The 25,588-nt window shown below is 31.3% G+C and overlaps 1 protein-coding gene across 1 annotated transcript in view; it reads left to right on the top strand.

Moving 5' to 3' along the window:
* Window positions 1-25,588, top strand: part of ADAM32 (ADAM metallopeptidase domain 32) — a 132,533-nt gene that overhangs the window by 49,513 nt on the left and 57,432 nt on the right. The window contains exons 10-14 of the mRNA XM_016127384.2: window positions 5,717-5,798; window positions 11,025-11,161; window positions 16,280-16,457; window positions 21,780-21,872; window positions 22,853-23,048. Of these exons, the coding sequence (XP_015982870.2) occupies window positions 5,717-5,798; window positions 11,025-11,161; window positions 16,280-16,457; window positions 21,780-21,872; window positions 22,853-23,048 (686 nt within the window). The remainder of the gene's footprint in view (window positions 1-5,716; window positions 5,799-11,024; window positions 11,162-16,279; window positions 16,458-21,779; window positions 21,873-22,852; window positions 23,049-25,588) is intronic.

Consider the following 25,588-nt stretch of genomic DNA (forward strand, 5'->3'; position numbering starts at 1 on the left):
TGATTCTTCCAATCCAAGAACACGAAATATCTTTCCATTTCTTTGTGTCTTCTTCAATTTTTTAAAATAATGTCTTATAGTTTTCAGTATAGGTCCTTCACCTGTTTCATTAGATTTTGCTCCCTAGGTATTTTATTCTTTTTGTTGCAGTTGCAAAAGGAATTTTCTTAAAAATTTCTTTTTCTGAAATTTTTTTGTTAAAATATAGAAGCTATGGATTTTCGAACATTGATTCATTGATTTTGTATCCCAAAACTTTACTGTATTTGTTTGTTATTTCTAATAGTTTTTTAGTGGAGTCTTTAGGGTTTTCTATATAGAAAATCATGTGAGCTGCAAAAAGTGACAATTCGCATTCTTCGTTTTCTATTGGGATGCCTTCTATTTCTTTTTCTTGTCCGATTGCTCTAGCTGGGACTTTCTATACAATATTGAATAATATTGGTAATAGTGGACAGATTTGTCTTGTTCCTGATTTTACAGGAAAGGTTTTTATTTTTTCACTATTAATTATTATATTAGCTTAGGGTTTGACATATATGGCCTTTATTATGTTGAGGTACTTTCCTTCTATTTTATTATGTATTTTAATCATAAATTGTTGTTGTATCTTGTCAAGTGCTTCAGGTACATCTATTGATGTGATCAATGATTTTATTTTTTATTTTGTTTATGCAGTGTATCACATTAATCAATATGTATATGTTATACCTTCCTGTTCCCCTGGCATGAAGCCCACTTGATCATGGTGTATAATCTTTTTAGTGTGTGGTTGTATTCACTTTGCTCGTATTTTATAGAGGATTTTTGCATCTATGTTCATGAGAGATATTGGTCTATAGTTTTCTGTTTTTGTGCTATCTTTACCAGGTTTTGGAATCAGGGTAATGTTGGCCTTATAAAATGTGTTAGGAAGTATTGAGTATTCTTTAATTTTTTTGGAAAAGTTGGAAAAAATAGGTATTAAAAAATTTTTTTTTGAATAGTAGGATTCACTGGTGAAACCATCTGGTCCTGGACTTTTACCTTTGGGGAGATTTTTAACAATTGTTTCAATTTCCATACTGTTCATCAGTCTATTTAGATTTTCTAGTTCTTTATGATTCAGTCTAGGAAGGTTGTATGTTTCTAAGAACATGTACATTTCTTCTAGGTTATTAAATTTAGTAGCATTTAATATTTGTAGTATTCTTGTATGACCCTTTGTATTTTAGTGTTATCTCTGTTGTAACTTCTTTCATTTCTGGTTTTGTTTATTTGGGTCCTTTCTCTTTTTTCCTTAGTGAATCTAGCCGGGGATTTGTCAGTTTTATTAATCTTCTCAAAGAAACAGCTTTATTTTTTTCAATTGTCTTCTTGTTCTCAATTTAATTTCGTTCTGCTCTAATTTTTATTATATTATTCCTTCTGCTGACCTTAGGCTTAATTTGTTCTTTTTTTTTTTTTTTTGGTTTTTTAAGATTCAATATTAGTTGGTTTTTTCTTTTATTTGAGATCGTTTTCGTTTCTTGAGATAGGACAATATGGACTTTCCTCTTCTATTTCTTTTGCTATGTCCCAAAAGTTTTGATATATTTTCATTTTCATTTGTTTCTATGTATTTCTTGATCTCTTCTTTTATTTCTTGTATGAGTCAGTCTTTCTTTAGTAGCATGTTGTTTAATCTTCATGTATTTATTATTCTTCCCACTTTCTTTTTACAGTTGATATCCAGTTTCAAAGCATTATAGTCAGAGAATATGCTTGGTATAATTTCAATCTTAAATTTGTTGAGGCTAGTTTTGTGTCCCAACATATGGTCTATCCATGAGAATGTTCCATGTGCACTAGAGAAGAACGTATAAGCTGCAGTTGTGGCATGAAAGGCTCTGTAATGTCAGTTATTCTCAATTGGTCTAATATGCCATTTAAAGATGATATTTTCTTATTGATTTTTCTGTTTGGATGATCTATTTATAGCTGGCAATCGGGTATTTAGGTCTTCTATTATAATTGTGTTTTTGTCAGTTTCCCCCTATAGTTCTGTTAGTAGTTGCTTTATATAATTTGGTCCTCCCTGATTGGGAGCATAAATATTGATGTGTTAGATCTTCTTGATGTATGGTTCCCTTTATCATTATAAAGTGTCTATCATTGTTTCTTGCTACCCTTTTTTTTTTATCTTAATGTGTGTTTTGTGAGATATAAGTATGGCTACACCCACTTTTCTTTAGACGCCGTTTGTTCAGAGAATACTTTTCTACCATTTCACTTTGAGTCTATATTTGTTTGCAAGTGGATTGTGTTTCTTAAAGGCAGTGTATGGTTGGGTTTTGTTTTTTGATCCAGTCTGCTACCCTATTTCTTTTTATTGGTGAGTTCAGTCCATTTACATTTAGGGCGATTATTGAAATATGAAGTCTTCTTATAGCCATTTTATATTTTGTTTTGAGATGGCTTGGTCTTTGTCCTTGTATTTCTGTCTGTCATTTTAATTTGGTGTTGTTTTGTTTTGTTTTCCCTTTTGCTCTCTCTTGTTTTATGTTATGTGTCTCAGTTCTAGATTTTTTATGTATTATTTTTTATGTTGTTGTCTCTTTTTTCAAGTGTTTTTTTTTTTTTTTGGCCTGTAATTAGTATGGAGTATTTTAGTTTATAATACCCTGTTGTTTTTAATAAGGGTCACAATTTTCTGTTTCTGTCTGCCTGTTAGTTATTTTACTCATAGTTATATATTTTTGTATGTCTGAAAATGTCTTTATTTCCCTTCATATCTGAAGGGGGACTTTGCTGGATATATTACTCTTAGGTGGTAATTTCTCTCTTTCAATAATTTGAATATTTGATTTCACTCCCTCCTAATTTGTGAAGTTTGCGCTGAAAAGTCTGATGGTCAGAAGTGCAATCTTGAATTCTGTCATTTAAATCATATATATCTATAATTTTAATTTTATTTTCTGGAGTTTTATTTTCTTTCTAAGCCACCTTGTCACCTTAGTTGTTCACAGTGTTTGAGGAGTTATTTTTTCTGGTATTTAGAGGAAATATACTCTGCTTTTCTATAAACAAATTTATTATTAAGAGTATTTTCTTTAGCAGACTGATAAGGAGGTGTTTTTGTTTTTGTTTTTGTTTTTGTTTTTGTTTTTGTTTCTCCTATAGGTGCGCGCAAGCCTCTCGCACTGCCCAGTTCTCTGCTGTGTGGCCAATAAAAATTTTTCTTTATTCCTTTTGAGGTTGTGTCTCTTCTGTGACCAGGTCACCTCAGGCGCAGGACTTTACCCCTGGCTGAGAACGTGATGGGCGATAGGTTTCCAGCTTCTGAAGAGCCCCTGAGGTCTCCTGGTGCTTCCCCAGCAGCTACAGTGCTGTGCTTTCTAAAGTGCCCCTAGATCCCTCCTATGGATCAACCTGGAAGGGTGAGGGTGGGTCGGGTTGGGAGAGGCTGCTGGTGTGCCTGTGGCTGTTTTTCTTCCAGTAATGCTGGCCGCCAGGCTCTTGCTGCCTGGCCTCTGTATCTCCACCTCTGTCACTGGGACCAGCCCTGGTGTGTGTGTCCTTGGTTGTCAGGGTATTTCTGCTGCAATTTCCCTTGGAGCCTGCTGCTAGGTCTGGGAGGGCTTGGCGAGGTGACCTCTGGGAGGATGGGTGGAGGCAGCCTGGCTATGTGACTCAGCTTTCTGCCTGGCCGTGGTGGTTGCTAAAATACAACTGTTGCCCCTCTGTATTCCGTCTCTGCCCTAGTGCCTGTCCTGATCACTGGGCTCCACAGAGTGTGTGGTTTGTGCTCATCACTCAGGCAGGAGTGCTCATGGCTACAGAGAGTGCAAGCCACCACCTAATTTCTCCCTTCTCTTAGAGTCCTTCAGGGAGTTCTGGTCTGAGATCGCAGCATCAGTCTCCACGCCTCTCTCCCTTTTCTCCTCCCTTGCTTGGTCCATTTGCCTACCTTCAGATACTGTGATGCACAGATCTCTCAGACGTGTTTGTGTGTTAGGCTGGGCTTTTTCTATTGAATGGTAGATGTTCGATTTGTTGTAAATTAAGGGGAGAGATCAGGGGGACCCCTCATGCTGCCGTGCTTCTGACCAGAGCACATCACGTTTTCTTTATTTATTCATCTGTTAATGGACACTTAAGAAGTGGGCCTCTAGCACAGCATCCTGCATGGCTGTGGGAGAAATCATGGCTGAGGGCATTTCTCATAGCACCGAGCTTGCTGCATTTGGGGAATGGTGACATGAGTAAAGTGAAACTGTTTTTACCATCTTCAATATGTCTATTCGTGGATTTATTTTTGCTTCAGAGAGGCACTGTGACCTCTCCTTTAGACTCTTGGACTCTCACAAAGTTATTCTCGTCTGTGGGTGGTTGTTGAAATCATTGTTTCTATGGGGAAATAGCTGAAAATTCCTATTCTACTATCTTGCTTATATTACTCCATATGATTAATGCTAGTTCATTATCTCTATTTGCTTGTAGTTTACAGGAGAAAAAAAGAATGACTCAGGGGAGACTGACTCAAAATAATGTATATAAAAAAGGTCAACTCGAAGAAGTGGTAATTAAATTAGAAGAGGGAAGGCAGAGTTAGACACACTTAAATTCAGAGAAAAGAGGTTGAAAGCATTCCAAGTTATGGAATTAATGATACTAAATAATTTGTAGTTCTTTTCAAGGAGTATGGACTTAAATGTAAGTTGTATGTAATAATCTATTTGGAACTGTTGCTGAATCTTTGAAGGAGGTTAAGAATATAAGAAATATTGCAGAAATAAAACATTAGATCTTGACAAGTGATTCGATGTGGAGACTAGATGGTGGGCAATATTAAGTAAAAAAGTAACTGCTACTGAGTTCAGCTTATCGAGGGTATGCATAGAGTTTTAGGGGAAGTCTTATCTATCGGGAGAATTATCGTGGATCAGGAAAGTGATGAAACAACATTTAGACTTTGGAATGTAAAGCCAAAGTTGGATACCAAGAGAAAATACTTTAAAACAAGTGCCGGAGGGGTTGGGTAAGAATAGTTATCAGAAAGACAGAATAAAGGCAGCAGTGGGGACACAGTGCAATTCTGAAGTGAAGTACAGTTGACACCAAGGGGGCATTTCAAACTGAGAATTTGTCAAGTTTTTTTTACACACATCCTGGAATGTTTATTTAGTGGGGGCTCTAAAGATGACATCATTTATGTTTTGAGCTTCAATAGCCTTGTGATTGAGAGTATGGCTCTGGATTCAGAATGCCCAAATTCAGATCCTTCAGTAGCACTTATTATTTGTGCTACCTTGAGAAAGTTACTTATACTATCTGTCTGATGTTTGATTTTGTTCCAATAGGGATAAAAATAGTATTTATTTCACTGGTTTCGTTTCAATATTAATGGGATAATTTATGCAGATCTCTGAGAATAGTGCTATTACTATACATTAAAATTATTTTCCATTGTTACTCGGCAAAATAATTGCTTTGTTAGCCTTAACCAAATGTAACAAGAACAGTAAAGAAGCCATCAAAAACATTCACTGGATATGTTTTAGAAATCCAGAGTGATTATTCTCATTTAATTAAGAATACCTTCCAGATTTGAAAGAATTAACGACATATAGAAAGATTGTACCTCAGTTTGCTTCAGACTAGGATTTTATGAACTACAGACTTATTATTAGTAGGAATTCTCACATTTGAATTGTTTGTCAGTATGAATTATAAATGCATATTTATTTTTTTTCAGGTACAGAGATTATCCAGATTATGTGGGAGCAACCTTTCCTGGAAAGATGTGTGTTACTCAGTATTCTGCAGGAATTGCTTTGGTATTTAATTATTATTCTTTAACAAAGTATATGTTTAAACATTACCTAACATTATAGCATTATTTTATATAGGTTATATTTGCATTTACATTTAGAGATTGCATTTACTTTTAATTACTGTTAAAAATTTGAAGTTTGTAAAAGGAAGAGTATTCTGTAGAACAAGCATCTTGTTGCAATTATTTGGAAGTTAAAGTGGAATTAAGATATCATAAATACACTTAAATTCTTTAATATATGAAATAATGCAACATGAAAAACTATCCGTAAATTCCTATAGCCCAAATAGGTGTTTGCTTGTAGACATAAATTTGGAGGAATAGTTTTATAGATAAAATATCTTCAAAATCAAAACAAATGATCGATTAAAAAGTGTAGTAAAAATCTTTTCATGAAAGGTGAAGTAATTTGTTGAGCCATTTATCCTATTCTTTCTTTTTAAAAACAAGTTTAAGTGCTATATATTTTTTTAATTGCAAAATAATTTGTTATTCATGTGTACTTTTTAATGTACATATAGGAATATATAAGGAAATTCATATTATCTGGCATCTTCCCACTCAGGAAGCAATCAATATATATATTTAGCCAACTCTATTTTTCATATATTTATTCTTAATATTTTAATACTAATATTCAAATATATAGTATTTATATTATATGTATATATACATAGTATGTAATTTTGCATATTATACATGATAAATACTATTTAATATACATAATAATATGTAATCTGTTATATAAATATAATTTTAATAATATTTATGTTTTATTGTTTAAATAATATCTATTTATCTTGGTCAGTGTTCACTGATTACTTACTATAAAAAATAAGAGATGTTAAATCGCTATATTCTTCTCATATCTATTGTTAAAATTTATAAAATTAATAATTTATTCTATAGAACTTTATCTAATCTACTGGTTGATTTAATAATTAAACCAATAAATAGTATGTATTCAGTATTTTGAATATATAAATAATATTGATTATTGAATAAAGAAATATATGATTATACTAATAAAGTTTTGATGGTCAAAGAAGGTATCAGGGTCTAACAGAGCTTCTTAATTTGTTTCTAACTTAATTCTATGGGCAAAACTAACTGCCACAGAATATTAAACCTCATCTTTCTTTTCTGGGACCTTGTTATTTTTCCAGAATAGCTCTTCAGTTAACTTTTTAAATAGTGTGTATAAATGACAAACATTGAGTTATTTTACTAATGAAAATATTTTTGCTTTCCTATCACATTTGATTATTTGGTTATATATGGAATCCTAGTCCTCATTTCTTTCTATCTCAGCATTTTGAAGATTGTCGTATTGTGTTTTTGTCATTTTGAAGTGAAAGGAGTAAAGAAACTTGAGGGTATTTATAAGAGAATTTGAACTGATTAAAGAAGGAGAGAAGTCAGTAAGGAAGTTAGGAGCAGTGAAAATTTGGGAACCGTGGTTTGGATGTACTGGTGGTTACACAGATTGTTGGTGTTGAGGTGCTAGCGGAGTGATCAGGAAAGAAACCAGGTGGTCAGGATGTGGGATACACTTTATAGTGATAATGGAGGGGTTGCAGTTATTGATAAAGCTCTGGTGACGAGACTTAAAGTGTGAACCAAAGGAATGAGTAGCTGAGGCAGGGTTTAGGATAGAATAATTAGAGGAGATGAATTTAAGGAGTTGTTGTTTTTTTTTTTTACAAAGCTTTTCGACTTATACTTTTATGAAAACTTTATATGTATTTACTTAAACGCTCTGATACTTTTACCACAATTTAACATTTCTATAAACAATTGTTTTTATGCTTTAAACAAAAATTGTATCCTAATGTGTCATCCTTCTATTTGAAGTTTTTGTTTCCGCTTATAATTTTAAGATTTATTCTTCTGGCACATCAAATTCTAGTTAATTTTTAAAAGTCTTCATTTTTTTAATAGAAATTTTATATTCACAACATAATTGAGAGGAAAGTACAGAGATTTCCCAAACTCTTCCTCACTATTAACCTTCCACACCAGAGTGGTACATTTGTTATAAATGGTGAACCTACACTGTACATTATAATCACCCAAAGTCCATAGTTAACATTAGGGTTCACTCTTGGTGCTATACATTCTATGAGTTTTAGCAAATGTATAGTTACATATATCTAACATTATAGTATCACAGAGTAGTTTTACTGTACTCAAAATCTTTTGTGTCTAGTTAATTTTTTGATTTGTTTATGGCATTTCATTATATAAATTTGCTGCACTGTATCCTTTATACTTTTCATGAGCATTTGTTTCTATTTTTGCCATTACAAACAATGTTTAATAAACATCTCTATACATTTCTCTTCCAATCTCTATTTGATTCTTTTTTTTTTTTTTTAAATAGAACCTCAGTGTTCACATGGGGAATATTTCCGCTCACACAGAAGCCTTCATTTCTTAGTTTCATTCAATGAGATGTAAGCAGAAATAACATTTGGAATTTCCAGGAAGCTTCCTTAAAAAGATGGCACCCATTCTTCATTGTAGCCTTTCTCCAATCTGCTGTTCAAAATGCCATGTAAAGACAAGGTTATTACCTAGGTAGCATGGAATAGGAAGCTGGAAGGACCCCGAATGCCTGAAAACCAAGAAGCATTTTTTATGTGTGTGTGAGAGAAATTTCTTTCTACTCTAAATCATTATTATTTTGAAATTTCTGTCTCATGCAGCTATATCTAATCCTAGCAGTTCAGGAGTAGTTCTTATAAACAACAAATAACTATATCTGTTTTTCCTATCCAGTATGAAAATATATGTATTTTAATTATTTCAGTTTAAATCATGCACATTCTTGTATTTATTGGTATTTTTTAAATTAATGCTATCACTATATTTTCCATTTTTCTTTGTTTCTTTGCCTGTATTGGTTTGCCAACAGTCCAATATTAGTAAAGAAAATTGTAAATAATATTCTTCCAGCAAAAGGAAAGCGATTTTGAATGGGAGATCTGAGAATCAGGGAATGAAGAGTAATAAAAGAAATAATTGTTTGAACATGGCCTGCATGAATCAATAATAGTCATGTCTGGTGATATTAAAATAGATACAATATTAAATTAAAGCAGATGACAATAATGTATCATATGTGGTTGGCTGATAACACAGTTTACAACTGTGCCTGGAAAGCATGTGCCAATTCATGGTCCATGTTTCTTAGACTTCCTTATATCTAGATGGAGCCATGTAATATGAATAGGGATAATGTGTGTCACTTTTCAGTTGGAACAGTTAAAACTGATGTGAGCTTTTCTTTTGGTGAGCTTAATGAGAAGGACATAAATAAGGACAGGAGCATAGTATATCATTATTTCGGCATGAACATATGTGAGGCTGCCCACTAACCAGGAATATCTATATTGGGCTTTAGGTGAATATATTAAACCACTAAGATTTTAGGATCTTATTTGTAGTAGCATCTAACATTATCTTAACTTATTCATATAATAATATATAGGTTGGAGGAGTGTAAATAGAATTAAAGAACAAAACAAAATGAAATGTATTTTTATATACTGGTAATAAACAGAAAATGGAAAAATAGCATAAAAATCAGGAAGTTTAGGAGTAAAAAACTATCAAAAGATGTATACAACCTCTATAGAGGAAATAAAACATTTTTAGAGGCAGTGCCTAAGATCTTAGATTGGAAGAAAATATTATAAAGATGTTGACCCACCCAGTTGATCTACAGGGTGAATGTGATCCCCAGTTAAAATCCTAGCAGCAGGGTTTTTTTTTTTTTTTTTTTTTTGAGTGTGTGTGTGTGTGTGTATAAAATTGACAGGCTAAATCTACAATTTATATGGTGACGTAAAGAGTTAAGAATAGCTAGGGTAATCTTGGTGAATAATATAGCAAAGGACATACTGTAGTTGACATCAAGACTTTTTATAAAGCATCAGTAATTGAGACAGAGACAAATAGACCAATGGAACAGAATATTTGAAAGTTAAGAAACAAAAAAAAATGATAGTCATATACTTCATGTTTTACAAAGATGACTTTGCGGCATACTTGTTAATGGATAATGACTTTTGTTGAGCTAAAATTGGTATTTAACATTATATAAGTTTCATCTGTACAATATTATAATTTGACATCAGTATATACTACAAAGTGATTAGCACCAAATTCTTAATTATAGCGGATGATCTTTTTTGATAAATGTAACTTTGCTGCTACTTGTTGCTATTCAAAAGATAAAATTTAGGTAGATTGTAGATCTATATGTAAAATTAAATAAACATTGGTAGGTAAAAAACGAACGGAACATAGCTTCATGACTATGGGCATATGGAAAAATTTCTTAAAGTAGATATAAAAATCATTAATCATAAAGAGCTGGATGAATTAAGGAAATTTTGTTCATGAAAAGATATTAAGAGAGTGAAAAGAAAAGCCACAGAGTAGGGAAAGTACTTGCAATGCATGACTAATAATGATTCATACACAGAATATATAAAATACTCTCACAAATCAATAAGAAGCCTAGACAAGATACTTGAATAAACACTTCACAAAAAGGGTAGCCAAATTGTCAAAAAAATATGTGAAATTAAAGTTAAAACTTAATGAAATATACTACCTTATACCCCCTACCAGAAATGATAACATAATAAGTGTTTCATTCTCCTTGGCTAAGAAGTTATCTGTACACTTGTTAAATACATGAGCAGTCTAATCCAGGACTGCGCTTTCTCCTGATACCAGTTACTATGTCATTGAGAGTACTGGTAGAAAGCAAATAACATACTTAAACTCGGTAATTTGGTTATGTGGGCACTTTGTGAGGTGCGAGGCAGAATATCATGTGGACTATTCTACGTGTATATGAGAGCTGTTGTAAGAAATTAGAAGATAAAGGTAAATTGAAGGTAAATTGAAGATCATGGTCCATATAGCCAAAACTGTAATGTAACACAGCCCTTTTATTTAGTTATGGTAACTACTTATTATATTAGTCATTCAGCCGTTAAATCGTGGCAAAACTTGGTGTAGAGTCAATATGCTTATATCTCAATAAGATTTCATAAGAAGAGCTTCAGCGTCTCCCCTGTCCAAGGAGCTGTATTATCCTATTCTTAAGTATTTGATAAAACAATAAAAATGTTCAGAATTAGAAAAATATTTTTTCTACCACCCTTCAATGAATCGTTTTTTGTTTTTGTTTTCTTTGTTGTTAATGTAGTATCCCAAGGAGATAACTTTGGAGGCGTTTTCAATAATCATCACCCAGATGCTGGGACTCAGTCTGGGAATATCATACGATGACCCAAAGAAATGTCATTGTTCGGGAACTATCTGTATAATGAATCCAGAAGCAATGTAAGTTTTTTAAAAATAAAATTTGTTTATTGGTTATGTTTAATTTTGTTTTAAATATTTAAAATGCCAAATATAATATTTAATTACAGCTCAAATTAACTATAAATGGATCAAGTACTATAAATATAAACATGAAATTTTCAGTTAAAGAGGAATATGGAAGGAGATGTACCATTAAGAACAGCCAAGGATAACAAATCCAATCTGCAAGATACACAGCCTAAAGGATAACAAATCCAATCTGCAAGATACACATCCTCTTTAGGCTGTGTATTTTATGAAAGCACTTAATAAGGATCTTTAAAAACCTGTCAGCAGGCCATAACAAGTACCCTTTATTTTTAGACAGAATTTTTGTTTTTGCTTTTAGAGTAGTTTAATGTTGTGGAAAAACTGCCATCCAAAGCATAAGTCCTAGTTAGAGGCCAATATCAAATATATGATATTTGTGTGACTTTGGACACATTACATGACTTTGTTTAGATTTATCTTGTTCATCTTTAAAATGAGAATGATTATGTCTATTCTCTTATTTCACAGAGCAATGTAAGGATAAAATAAGAAAATAAAATAGGAAAGAGTTTTCTAAACTGTAAAATCCCATAAATATATGATGGATTAGTTACAGTCATTTCTAATTTTGCAATTGTTTTCCAAATGGCATATCAGAGAAGGACTAGAGCGGTGTCATTAGTGTTCTACAGTTTCTTTTTTTATTTATTTTGTGAAAGGGCCTATGCTAAGTAATATCTATTCATAATTGAAGAACAGTCAAAAGTCAAATGTGAAAATAAGGCATTAATTTTTGAAAACATGCTTTTTTCATAATTTTAAGCACCACCTAAGGGTTAACTCTTGTATTCTAAAAATATTTCAAATTCAAACATATTTGTATATACACACATATTACAAATTAGTTCTAAGCAGATTACATATGTAAAAACATTTTTTATATAGAATGTAATTTATTAAATATATAAGCTAATTTTTATAATAATATGTTTATTAAATCAAATATATACTATATATAGAATTATAAACAATATGAGAATTACTCTTCTGGGCCTGTTGTCCATTTGGCCAACTATTCTTAAATATGCAATGACAAAATGTTTTGTGTGTCACTGAGTCTAGTATTAATGATAAGAATAATAAATATTTACATTGTACTTACCACATGTTAGAAATTATTCCAAACACTACATATATTTACTCATTTGATTCTCACAACATCTTTTTAAGGCAGGTCATATTAGACTCATTTTTACAGATGAAAAATTGAGTTATATAAAGAGGATAATTGTCCATGGTCAGATAACCAGTTTGTGACAGACCTGAGTTTTAAAATTAGGCATTCTGGCTTTAGAATCTGGGTTAATAAATCTTTAGGTTTGTGTGGTGCTTTATAATATTTAAAATGCTTTCATACATGTTTTCCAGTTCTTTCAAAACTCTTGTGATATGCGTTGGGCAAGTGTTATTTTTACAAAATCTAATATATATACATATCTTTTGAATTTCTGCAGTACGTCTCATAGATTATTTTATGTAATTTTCAAAGAAGATATGAGTAAGGCAAATATTATTATTTCCATTTTATGGAAATGGAAATAAGCCTAAACGACTCTACATTGAATATACAACTAGTTATTGGCCAAAGTTCAGCTGTTGTCAGTAATGTCACCAATGATTTGTTGGACACTTAATATAAGCTGAAGAAATGAATTAGACACTTTGCTTATTTAATATTATTTAATCCTCACAACAACCCTATCAGGCGAATGGGTATTCCTGTTTTGTAGATGAGAAAACTGATACTTAGAGAGTTTAATCACTTTAACCTAAAAGCCTCATACGTCACAGAGCTGGTATTAGTCAACAAGTTAATATAACTCAAAAGTTTTGTTATTTTTTTACTCCATAATGACTTCGTATAAAAGACAGTTAACATATTGGAATTAGCTTAAATCAAGTAGCAAGAGAACATTAGTATGAATTTGTACAGACTTCATTCTTATACTTCAGGGATCCTTCTAATGTATTATTTTGATAATTTAATTTATATCTACTTTTTAAAATTATTGCTCATGTTTTAAATCCTCACTTTCAATACAATCTGCTCACACAAATGAGTACAGAAGTGAAAGGAGGAAAGAGACATAGAAAATGGCAATAGCTATGAATGAAGGAACCATGGTCAAGTTTGCTCTTCTATCTGGTTGCATCATTTTACATAGAGGAAAAAACAGAAGGAGCATGGAATTATTAATTATTCGAAGAAATTAAATTATTTTATTCATATTGCTTTCTCTTAATTCCTTGTGTAGATCAGTTCTTTAAGCTATGGAAGTTTGATTGAAGAAGAGGGGATACCATTTTGGAATATGGTATATATTGAGGGCACATGGGCTTTGGAATTGTTTACTTGTTTGCTAATTTTTCTAACCCTTAGTGTTTTCATCTGAAAACTAAGAACTGTGATAGCTATGTCACTCAGTTGTGATGATGCAAGTTATCAAGGTATATGTAAATTATTTACCATTGTTCTCTTATCTCTTATTTTTTGAGGAGTAGTGAAGATCTAAGAAAGTATTAAAATGGTGCTGTAAGAATACACAAGAGTAATGAGAACATGGAATTTTGGGGGAAAAGTGTAAAAGAGAGATCTTGAAAAGGAAATGAGATAATGTGAAAGATAAACTTTTCTCAAAATTCTTTCAAGTCCTAACCCCAACTTCAGAAAAATGGTAGAGAGCACTACTTTCTTTCCTATAATTTCCCTTAATTACTTAATTTCTCTGTTTTGTGAGTTCAGAATTTAATCTATTTATATGAAAGTTTCAATAAACTTTTATAAGATAATTGAGGAACAGAGCTAACATAGCATTAGAATTTAGAGTGCAAAATCTCAACCAAATAAATGAGAAAAACTCCAGATAACTGATTACAAATATACAAATAAACTTTGGAAACACATATTCTTAAGTTAAGGACTGTCATTATGGGCCACAAAAAGGTGAATAATAATATATAATATATATGTAATATATATAATATATAATATATACATATAATATTATATTGTAACATGTTATATATAATTGACTATAGTTCCCAGAGCCAAAATATCATACCATTTTTTTCAATTAAAAACTTTCTTCACCTTTAAATTTTGGTGGTAAGATCACCAAATTACATGGTTTAGGATAAAATATCTATTACTATTTCATAGTAAATATTTTATTGAATTATGTGATGTTCAAAGCTGAATTTTTGGGTAAAAAGTACCTGAATTTGAAATCTTAAATAACTGTGTGAATACTGATCCTGTTAATTTACAAACTGAGTTTGGTGAGGTTTTTAGCTTCTCTGAATGCTGGTTCAATTTCTATAAAATCTTGATGAAAATACCAACCTCCCTGGTTTGTGGGGAGAATTAAATGATCAACTGTATAAAATATCTGGCTAATATTAGATGTTCAAGGAATGTCAGTTTCCTCCTTGCTTTATAGATTTTTACTACATATAGAGAGTGACATCTATGGAATTATTCTCTGAAGTTATTTTTATAGTTGTATATGGACATAATTATATAAAATTTTGGCTAACATACAGTTTCCCTGAGATTTTTGAGAACGTTCAGGACTAAGCACGATATAGTCTGTTTAATAAAAGTTTGTTGTTATTATGAAGAATTAATAAGAGACACCAACAATAAAGATGACAAAATTCCTGCCTCACGCATTTACAGTTTAATGAATTATCTATCATGTATATGTACTACAAGCCTATGAATAAAAACTGAAAAAACATTGAAATAGAAGATATTCACACTTTCAAAGAGCTTGATACTTTATAATAGTCAGGAAAAGGGTGGAGGAAGTAGAAGTTTGAAGAGTTGTTATATGTGGGAATTTATATAAAATAATATAGGGCTTTTTCTTCCGTGCCATCATTTCAGTTTTATTTTACCTAGGCAAAAATATCATTTACTTATATAACTATTTTTTTTTCTCTGTATGCAAAGATTTGTACACAAATCTCACCAAAAGCTCAAATTATTTTAAGGTAGATTTAGTTTGTAATGAATGCATATAAAAATAAAATGATCTATTCTTAATTTTTTTGGTGGTAGGAGCACTTAATGGGAGTCCTCTAAAATTTTTAAATATACAGTATAGTATTGTTAGCTGTATAGCAGATATCTTGAATTTATTCATCTTGCACAACTGAAACTTTATACCCATTAAACAACTCCTCATGTTCCCCTTCTGGCCTTTGGCAATCACCACTCTACTCTCTGCATCTATGAGTTTAACTATTTTAGATACCTCATATAAGGGAGATCATGCAGTAGTTGTCCTTATGTGACTGGCTTATTTCACTTAGCATGATGTCCTGAATATTCATCAATGTTGTTACATATGGCAGATCTCCTTTTTTTCAGACTGAATAATATTTTATTGCATATATGTACCACATTTTCTTTATTCACCTGTCAATGGACATTTAGTTTGCATTCATATCTTTGCCTATTGTGAATAAGGCTGCAATAAACATGGGAGTGCAGATATCTCTTTGGTATCCTGATTTCAATTATTTTGAATGTATATTCAGAAGTGGAATTGCTGGATCATGTGGTAGTTATGTTTTCCATAGTGGCTGTATCAATTTACATTCTCATCAATAGTGTACCAGGGTTCCAATTTCTTCATATCCTCACCAGCACTTTTTTTTTTTTTTAAATAATAGCCATTCTAACAGGTGTGAGGTGATATCTCATTGTGGTTTTGATTTGCGTTTCCCTGGATTAGTGATGTTTAGTATCTTTCCATACATCTGTTGGCTATTTATATGTCTTCTTTAGAGAAATATCTATTCAAGCCCTCTACCCATTTTTCAGTCAGTTGTTTGTTTTTGCTATTGAGTTGTACTTAAGTTTGTTTTAATAAGGATATGTATTTCAGTGAATGAAATCAAAGACTTCCTCAATAATGATTTTGGCCTCTAAGCACTCGTTATGAATGTTTATTCTTTCCTATTAAGTTTAACATTTTGAAATTAATTTATGTCATACAGAAGTATACTGCCTATGACATTATATGGATTCATCTTTAGGCAATCCAGTGGTGTGAAGACTTTTAGCAATTGCAGTTTGAGAGACTTTGAAAAATTCATTTCAAATATGGGTGCCAAATGTCTTCAGAATAAGCCACAAATGCAAAGGCTTCCAGCAGCAATCTGTGGCAATGGCAAAGTGGAGAGCGGTGAAATCTGTGACTGTGGTACTGAGGAAGTAAGTCTGATAATTAGGAAAAATGATTAATAAATTTATTGTTTTGGTTAATTTCTTTGCCATTAAAGTTATATATCTCAAATATGACTGAGTACCATGAAGAGTATCGGCAGTAAGTGAAATCAAGGTCGAAATAATGCAAGAATATATTCTTTAGGTTTTATAGGTTGGAGAGTTTTGAACAAATATAAAATGTACTTAAAAAAATTATTGCTGATGGTAAAAAGGGAGGTTAAAATGAAATTTTGGGTTCCAGACTGAATATGTAAGATCTTTCCAAACCTATGCTTAACCTTTGGATATTTTATAAATGTCTTATTGAAGATTACTATGACAGCGGATCATCGAGTATTCTTTAGGGTCATACTTCACAATGGATTCAGTAGTGTTGTGAAAGAAGACTATTAATATTATAGTTTGAACATTGGGTAATTTTGATAAGGAACTCCTGAAAGTATAAAGATTGTAAAAAGTCCAGGATATGATGCTTCTAGACAATTCAGTATTTGCAGAAGTAGAGCAGATATCACAAATTTCCATGATTACAAGATAGATGAAAATGAAATTAGGGTTTCATGCATATGTAGGTTTGAATGTACTTTACCTGCATCACATTTTTAAAATTACTATGCATTTCTTTGTATTATGTTTTACCATTCAGTAGAACAAATCTTCCCTTTTTACTCTTCTTCATTTGTTTTAAGATCAATTTTATTGAACATAATCTGCATACAATAAAGTGCACTCATTTTACATATGCAGGTTGATGAGTTTTAACAAACATATATAAGCATTGGTGCAATTAAGATACAGATTCTTTTCATTATCCCCCAAAGTTTACCCCCTCTCATACCCCTTCTGCAGTTATTTTGACTTCTCATCTCCAGGCAGCTGATGATTATGTCAATCTTGCCGGATATAGAAAGTCATATGAAAGGGATGATACAGAACATATTCTTTGTGTCTGGCTTCTTCCTTTTAATACAGTGTTTTCAAGATTCATCACATTGTTTTATGTCATAATAGTTTCTTCTTTTTTATTTTTCGTAATAATTCATTGTTTGGATATACCAAAACCTGTTTTTCCATCTACCTGATAATGGATATTTGAGTTGTTAACAGTATTTGGCCATTATTCTGAATTCCTAAAAGTAGAATAGGTGGCTCATATGATAAGTATATTATTATAAGAAATTTCCAAACTATTTTCCAAAGTGCTTGTATCATTTTACACTACTATTAGCAATGTATGAAATTTTTATTTCCTCCACATCTGCACCAGAATTTGATATTGCAGCTTTAATTTTAGCCGTTCCAATGGTTTTGATTTGTATTTCCTTGATGACCCTAATGACATTGAGCATGTTCTCATGTCCTTATTAGCCATTTGTTGTTTGAATAATCTGTTCAAATCTTTTGCCAGTTTTTAAAATTAGGTTATTATTATTATTATTATTATTATTATTTATATTGTTGACTTGTAAGTGGTCTTTATATAGGCTGGATACCAGTCCTTTGTCAGACATGTGTATTACAAATATTTGTATGGATTACCTTTTTAGTTTTTTAACAAATTCTTTTAATAGCAGGCATTTTTTTAATAAAGTCTGATTTATCATTTTTTTTTCTTCTATGGTCATGCTTTTTTGGTCATAATTACTCTTTGCTTACCCAAGGTCATGAATATTTCCTCCTATGTTTTCTACTAGAAGTTATACAATTAAAAATTTTAAGTTTAGTCTGTGATGTATTTGAGCTTGTTTTTGTTTTGTATTTTTTGAGAGATTTGGGTCAACATTCATTATCCTCCATATGAATATCAATTTTTTCTAGCAGTATTTGTTAAAATAATTATCTTTTCACCATTGTTTTACCTTAACATCCATATGAAAATAAATTACCATATGTGTATCTATCCTTGGATTCTTTTCTGTTTATTTATATGTCTGTCCTAGGTCAATTCTACATGGTCTTAATTAATATATTTCTACAGTAAATCTTGAAAACAGATAGTGTAAGTAAATTATTCAACTTTTGTTCATGCTCTTTAAGATTTTGGGATTTTTGTATTTCTATATAAATTAGAAAATCAGCATGCAATTTTGGGACTTCAGTTGGAATTGTGTTGTATCCATACATCAAATTTGGGGGAATTACTTTCTTAACAATATTGAGTCTGCCAATCTATGCACATGGTGTACCTCTACACTTATTTAGGTCTTCTTTAATTTATTTAGTTCTTCTATAGTTTACTGGTTTTGATAATATTGTTTTAATATTTTGTTTAACAATTGTCCATTGCTAGTATAAAAAATACAATTGACATTTGTGAATCCACCTTGGATCTAGTGTTGATTAGAACTGCTGAGAGTGGTCTTCTTTGATTTATTCTTTTACCATTAATTATGATTTTACAATTAAATATGACTTTTACCATTAAATATGATTTTAGATATAAGCCTTTTTTTATTTAAACAGATGCCCTTTATTTTATTGAGGATATTCCCTTCTTTTTCTAGTTAGCTGAGAGTTTTGAATAAAGAATTAGTGTTGAATTTTGTCAGATGTCTTATTTCTGTGTCTGTTGAGCTGATCTTATGAATTTACTGCCTTTTCCCTATTAATATGGTGTATTTAATTGATTGGTTTTGAATGCTAACCCAAACATGCATTACTGTGATTAGCCCTACTTGAATGTCTATCTATTTATCTAGTTAGCTAGATTTAATTTATCAATATTTTATCAGGATTATGGCATTTATTTTCATAGGGACATTGTGGGCTGTAGTGTTTTTTTTTTTTTGTAATATTTCATATTGTTTTGGCATCAGAGTAATTTTGAACTCAAATGAGTTGGAAAGTACTCTCTTCCTATTTTCTGAAAATTTATTTAATACAGTCATTGCTCCTGTGTTTATTTGTTTGTTTGTTTATTCATTTATTTATTTGTTATGGAAGGGCACTTAACATGAGATCTTCCCTCTTAAATCTAATCGTCTGGAAGCTTTATAGTTTTTAATTTTACGTTTAAGTTTATGATCCATTCTGAAATATGTGTGTGTGTAAAAGGTGTAGGGTCAGTGTTTAGAGTCATTATTTTCCATGTGAATGTCCAGTTGTCCAGCACCATTTGTTGAAAAGACTGTTCATTCTCCACTGAATTGCATTTGCTCCATTGTCAAAGATTTTATTATCTTTGTGTAGGTCTATTTCTGGGTCTCTATTTTGTTTCAGTTACCTCTTTTTCTATTTCTTTGTGAATACCAACCACATTGTCATTATTTCACTTTATAGTAAGTTTTGAAGTTAAGTATTGCCAGTCCTTCAGCTTTCCTCTTCCTCTTTCTCCTTTTTCTTTTTATGCACTATATTAACCTTTCTGGGTCTTTTGCTTCTTCATATAAACTTTAGAATCAGTTTGTCCACTAACCAGAATTTTTATTGGAATTACATTGAATTTCTAGATCAGGTTGGAAAGAACTGATAACTTAATAATGTTTTTCCATCCATGAACATGGTATATCTCTCCATTTCCTTGCACCTTCTTTGATTTCTTTCATCAGAGTTTTGTAGTTTTTTTCAAATAGAACCTATAAAATTTTGTTAGAACTATTCCTAAGTACTTCATTGTTTTGGTGCTAATGTAAATGAGATTGTGTTTTTTTTTTATTACAAATTCCCATTTTGTAATAATAACAATTGGCTTTTATGCATTAACTTTATATCCAGCAACCTTGATATATTCACATATTAGTCACAGGAGATTTTTGTTGTTGTGTTGTTTGGTTTATCATTTGAAATTTTCTTTACATGGGTAATCATGTAATCTCTGGACAAAAACAGTTTTACTTCTTTCTTTCTGACATGTATATTTTTAAGTTTTATTTTCTTACTGCACTAGCTAGGACTTATAGTAAGATTTTGACAGAAGTAGTAAGAGGGGACATCTTTGCCTTTTTCCCGGTCTGAGGTGGAAAGCTTATCTCACCATAAGTATGTTAGCTGTAGACTTTTTCTAGATGTTCATTATAAGATTGAAGAAGTTTACCTTTATTCTTGCTTTGCTAACATTTTGTATAATAAGTGAGTGTTGGATTTTGTCAGATGCTTTTTCTGCAGTTGTTACAGTCGTGTGATTTTTCTTCTTCAGACAGTCAGTATGATGGATTATATTAATATATTAATTGATGATTGAATGATAAAACAGCCTTGCATGATTGTGATAAATTTCACTTGGTTGTGGTGTATAATTCTTTTTATACATTTTTGTATTTGATTTCCTAATTTTTGTATTCATGTTTATGAGAGATATTGGTCTGTAATTTTTTTTCTTGTAATGTTTTTGCCTGGATTTGGTATTAGGGTAATACTGGCCTCATAGAATGAGTTAGGAGGTATCACACATTAATGCTGGGAAAGTAGTGTGTCTTTGATTCCATGGGATGAAGGTAATAAGAGCCCCACGTTTAGTACTTCTGGATTCTGTCCTAGGCACTTTTTCTCTTGGCTGATTTTAATTGTATCCTTTCCATAGGATAAATCATGACTGTGAATAAGCCATCTTTCTGTGAGATCTATGAGTTCTTCCAGTAAATTATCAGACCTGCGGGGAGTTTTGGGAATCCACTGAACTTGTGATTGGTGTAAGAAGTGAAGGTCGTTTTGAGGACTGTTTTCCTTAATTGCAGTGAGCCTAAACCCTACACACCCTTTCCCCCTAGCTTTACTGAAGTATGATTGACAAAAATTATATTTAAGTATACAGTGTGCTGTTTTGATATATATATACATTGTGAAATGATTACCACAGTCAAACTAATTAGTATGTCCATCACCTCACACAGCTAACAGTTTTTGTGTGCATGTGTGGTGAGAATACTTCATCTGTCCTCTTACCAGATTTCAAGTATACAATCCATTTTTGTTAACTGTGGTCATCATACTATACATTAGATCCTGAGAACTAGTTCATCTTACAAATGAAAGTTTGTACCCTTTGGTTGGTATCTTCCCTTTTCTTCCATCCTTCTGACACTGGAACCACCATTCTACTTTCTTTTATTGTTATCTAATTTCTGAAAAATATTTTCCTAGATATTTTGCCTAGTTTTCTAGTTGATTAAGAGTTAGTGGGGTTTCAGTTCCTCTGTTTTGATGTGAAGTAACTTAGTATTTTAATTGTTTAGAGATGTAAAAACCTGTAATTGTTGATAGCATTCATATTTTTTCCCAAAACACAAAGAATAAGCCCATTAAATATAGCTCCTACCAAAGTTTATATTATTTTATAATATATTTTATTTGCATTTCATTTATTCATAGCAATGTGGACCTGCTAGCTGTTGTAATCCTAAAACTTGTGTGCTGAATCAAGGATCACAATGTGATAGCGGATTATGCTGCCAGGATTGTAAAGTAAGATTTAAGTTTAAGATCTTCCAAGTATATAATGACTCATGTTTGGGTTTCTTTGGAACACTTAGACCTATAGCTGCAAGTCAAATAAATGACCTTCAAATAAATAAAAGAAGCTATGAATGAAATAACAAGCTTAGGAAATAGAGCCGGCCAGAAGGAGGAAAGATTAGTGATATTGAAGGCAGAAATCTGGAACTGATGCATTTGGAAGAAAAGAGAGACTTTAGAGTGAAAATAAATAAATAAAAGAACTCTCCAAGAACTATCTGATACTATCAGAAAAAAGCAGTATAAGAATAATGGGTATACCAGAAGGAGTGGAGAGAAAGGGAACAGAGAGCCTATTCAAATAGTTGATGAGAATTTCCCAAACCTATGGAAGAACTGGACTTTTGAATCTAAAAAGCAAACAGAACACCTAATTATCTCAATCCAAAAAGGCCTTCTCCAAGACACATTATATTAAAAACTGTCAAAAATTAAGGAAGCCAGGGAAAAGAAAATCGTAACCTATTATGGAAAACACATTAGATTATTATTCATTCTGTTATTGATGTTTCTCATTTGTCATAAAATTACAAATATTCCATACTTACAAACTTTGTTTTGAATAAGTATATTTTATTTGGAAACTGTCTCGGTCACACTATTTTCACCATGAAGGAATAATTATCACAAGCTAAAAGTGATTTTTACTCCCTTGCGCTAAAACACAAACAAAACCTTGGTTCTACTCACATCATATTTGTGTTATACTTTTCCTTGTACATATGTCTTATCTATTGTTTTAACTAGTAACATTCATTTTTTCATATGATTAGCATAATACTTTATACAGAAGATACTAATAGACATTTATGGATAAATAGATCATCATTTGGATATTTATGGATAAATATCCAAATATTGGATAAATATTGGTAGGCACAACCATCTTACATATAATGCTTTATTTTTTATATTTTAATTTCTACTAGTTTCTAAGTGCAGGTTCAGAATGTAGGCCAATTGCGCATCCTGATTGTGATCTTCCTGAATTTTGTAATGGAAGCTCAGGAGCCTGTGATCCTGATATAACTATACACAATGGACGTGTATGTAAAAGTGATTTTATTTGTTATGATGGAGAATGCCATGATCGTGATGCACGTTGTGAATCCATATTTGGAAAAGGTAATATTATTTTGTCACATCTAAATAGTCTTCAATATTTTTTATTAACATTACCAAGATGATGGGCTATTATATATATATAATTTACATTCTATGTATTTATATGTTATATGTAAGTACATGTATAAATTTAAATTCTTTATTCTGTTTAACCTTTGTATTTTTATTTTTCAAACTTTATTAATGTATAATTGACAAATAAAAATGTATATATTTAAGGCATACAACTTGATGTTTTGATAATACATGTATATTATGAAATAATTGCCACAACAAGCTATTTGATATATCCAGAATTGCTGGATCATAAGGTAGGTCATTTTTAATTTTAGAGGAGCCTATATGCTGTTTTCCATAATTGCTATTCCATTTTCATTCCCATCAACAATGTACAAAGTTTTCCTTTTATCCTCATCCTTGCTAACACTTACCTTTTGTCTTTTTGATAATAGCTATCCTAAGAGGTGTGAGTTATAATTTTGATTTGCATTTTCCTGATGGTTATTGATGTCGAGCACCTTTTCATATATCTGACCACTTTTATGTCTATTCAGGTTCTATTTTAAAATCTTATATTTATGTTTGCTATTGAATTATATGAGAAACATATTTTGTAGATTAATCCCTTATCAGATATATTATTATTTGCAAATATTTTCTCTTATTCTATATATTTTCCTTTTGTTTTGTTGATTGTTTCCTTTGCTGACAAGTTTTTTTTTTTAGTTTAATGCAGCCCCTTTGTCTATTTTTGCTTTTGTGTCATATCCAAAAAATTATTGCCCAGAAAAATGTCCAGGAGTTTTTCCTCTGTTTTCTTCTAGTTTTTCAGTTTCAGGTTTCATGTTTAGATCTTCCCTGTCCAAGCTTTATTGAGGTGTAATTGACATATAACATTGTGTTTGCTTAAGGTGTGCAGTGTGTTGATTCAATACTTGTATATTGCAAAGTGATTAACACCATAACCTTAGATAACACTTTTATCATGCTACATAATTACCATATCTTTTTTTTGTGGAGAGAACATTCAAGATCTACTCTCTTAGCAATTTTCAAGTATATAATATGCTTTTAAGTATATAATTTCAAGTACATAATAAATATCATGCTATATATTAGATTTCCAAAACTTACTCATCTTATAGCTGAAAGTTTGTACCCTTTGACGAACATTCCTCTTTTCCCTTCCTTCTAGTGCATGGTAACCACCACTCTACTCTTTTTCTGTGTTTGACTTTTTTAGTTACACTTTACATAAGTGATATCGTAGAGTTTTTGTCTTTCCCTTTATGACTTATTTTACTTAGCATAATGCCCACAAGTGCTTTTATCCATGTTGTTGCAAATGGCAGGATTTCTTTCTTTCTCATGACTGAATAATATTCCATTGTATATCTTGATGAATACTTAGGTTGTTTCCATATTTTTCCAATTGTGAATAATGCTACAATGAACATGGCTGTGCAGATATGTCTTGAGATTCTGTTTTCATTTCTTTTAGCTATGAAGGGGATTGACAGTGGAATTGCTGGATCATATGGTAGTACTATTTTTAGCTTTTTGAGGAACCTCTGTACCACTATTTGTAGTTGTTGTAACAATTTACATTCCCACCAACGGTATACGTGTTCCATATTCCCTTTGGTCTCACCAAGGTTTATTATTTCTTGGCTTTTTTGATGAGAGCCATTCTAACAGGTGTGAGGTGATACTTATTGTGGTTTTGCTTTACATTTCCCCAATATTAGTGATGTCTAGCAGTTCTTCATGTACCTGTTGGCCAGTTGTATGTCTTCTTTGAAAATAGTCTATTTAATTTTTTTGCCTATTTTAAAAATCAGATTATTATTATTTTTTGCTATTGAGTTCTATAATTTTTTAATGTATTTGGAGTTTGTCCTTAACAGATATATAATTTACAAATATTTTCTCCCTTTCTGTAGGTTGCCTTTTCAGTTTTTCTTGTTGCTTTTGCTGTGCAGAAGCTTTTTAGTTTGATGAAGTACTACTTTTTATTTATTCTTTTTAAATTTTTAAAAATTGTATTGGGGTGACATATTTCACTTAGCATGATACTTTCAAGATCCATCCATTTTTTGTTAAAATTATTGGGGCGACTTTGGTTAATACAATCAAATAAGTTTCAAGTATGCACTTCAACAATATGCCATATATATATTGCATTGTGTGTTCACCACTCAAAGTTAGATTTCCTTCCATAACCACATGTTTGACCCCTTTTACCCCTATGTAGCTCCCTCTCTCCACCTTCCTTCTGGTAACCAGTAAACTATTGTCCATGTCCAAGAGACTCTGTTTGTCTTATTCATTTATAGTTTCAGTTTATATCTAACAAATGAATGAAATCATATAGTTCTAATTTTTTCTGTCTGATTTATTTTGCTTAGCATGATAATCTCAATATCCATCCATGTTATTGCAAGTAGAAATATTTCATCTTTTCTTATGGTTGAGTAATGTTCCATTGTATGTATATACCACATCTTCTTTATCCAATCATCTATCAAAGGGCACTTTGG

Source organism: Rousettus aegyptiacus, unplaced genomic scaffold, assembly GCF_014176215.1.
Source record: "Rousettus aegyptiacus isolate mRouAeg1 unplaced genomic scaffold, mRouAeg1.p scaffold_m13_p_11, whole genome shotgun sequence".
In the NCBI taxonomy this organism is placed as follows: Eukaryota; Metazoa; Chordata; class Mammalia; order Chiroptera; family Pteropodidae; genus Rousettus; species Rousettus aegyptiacus.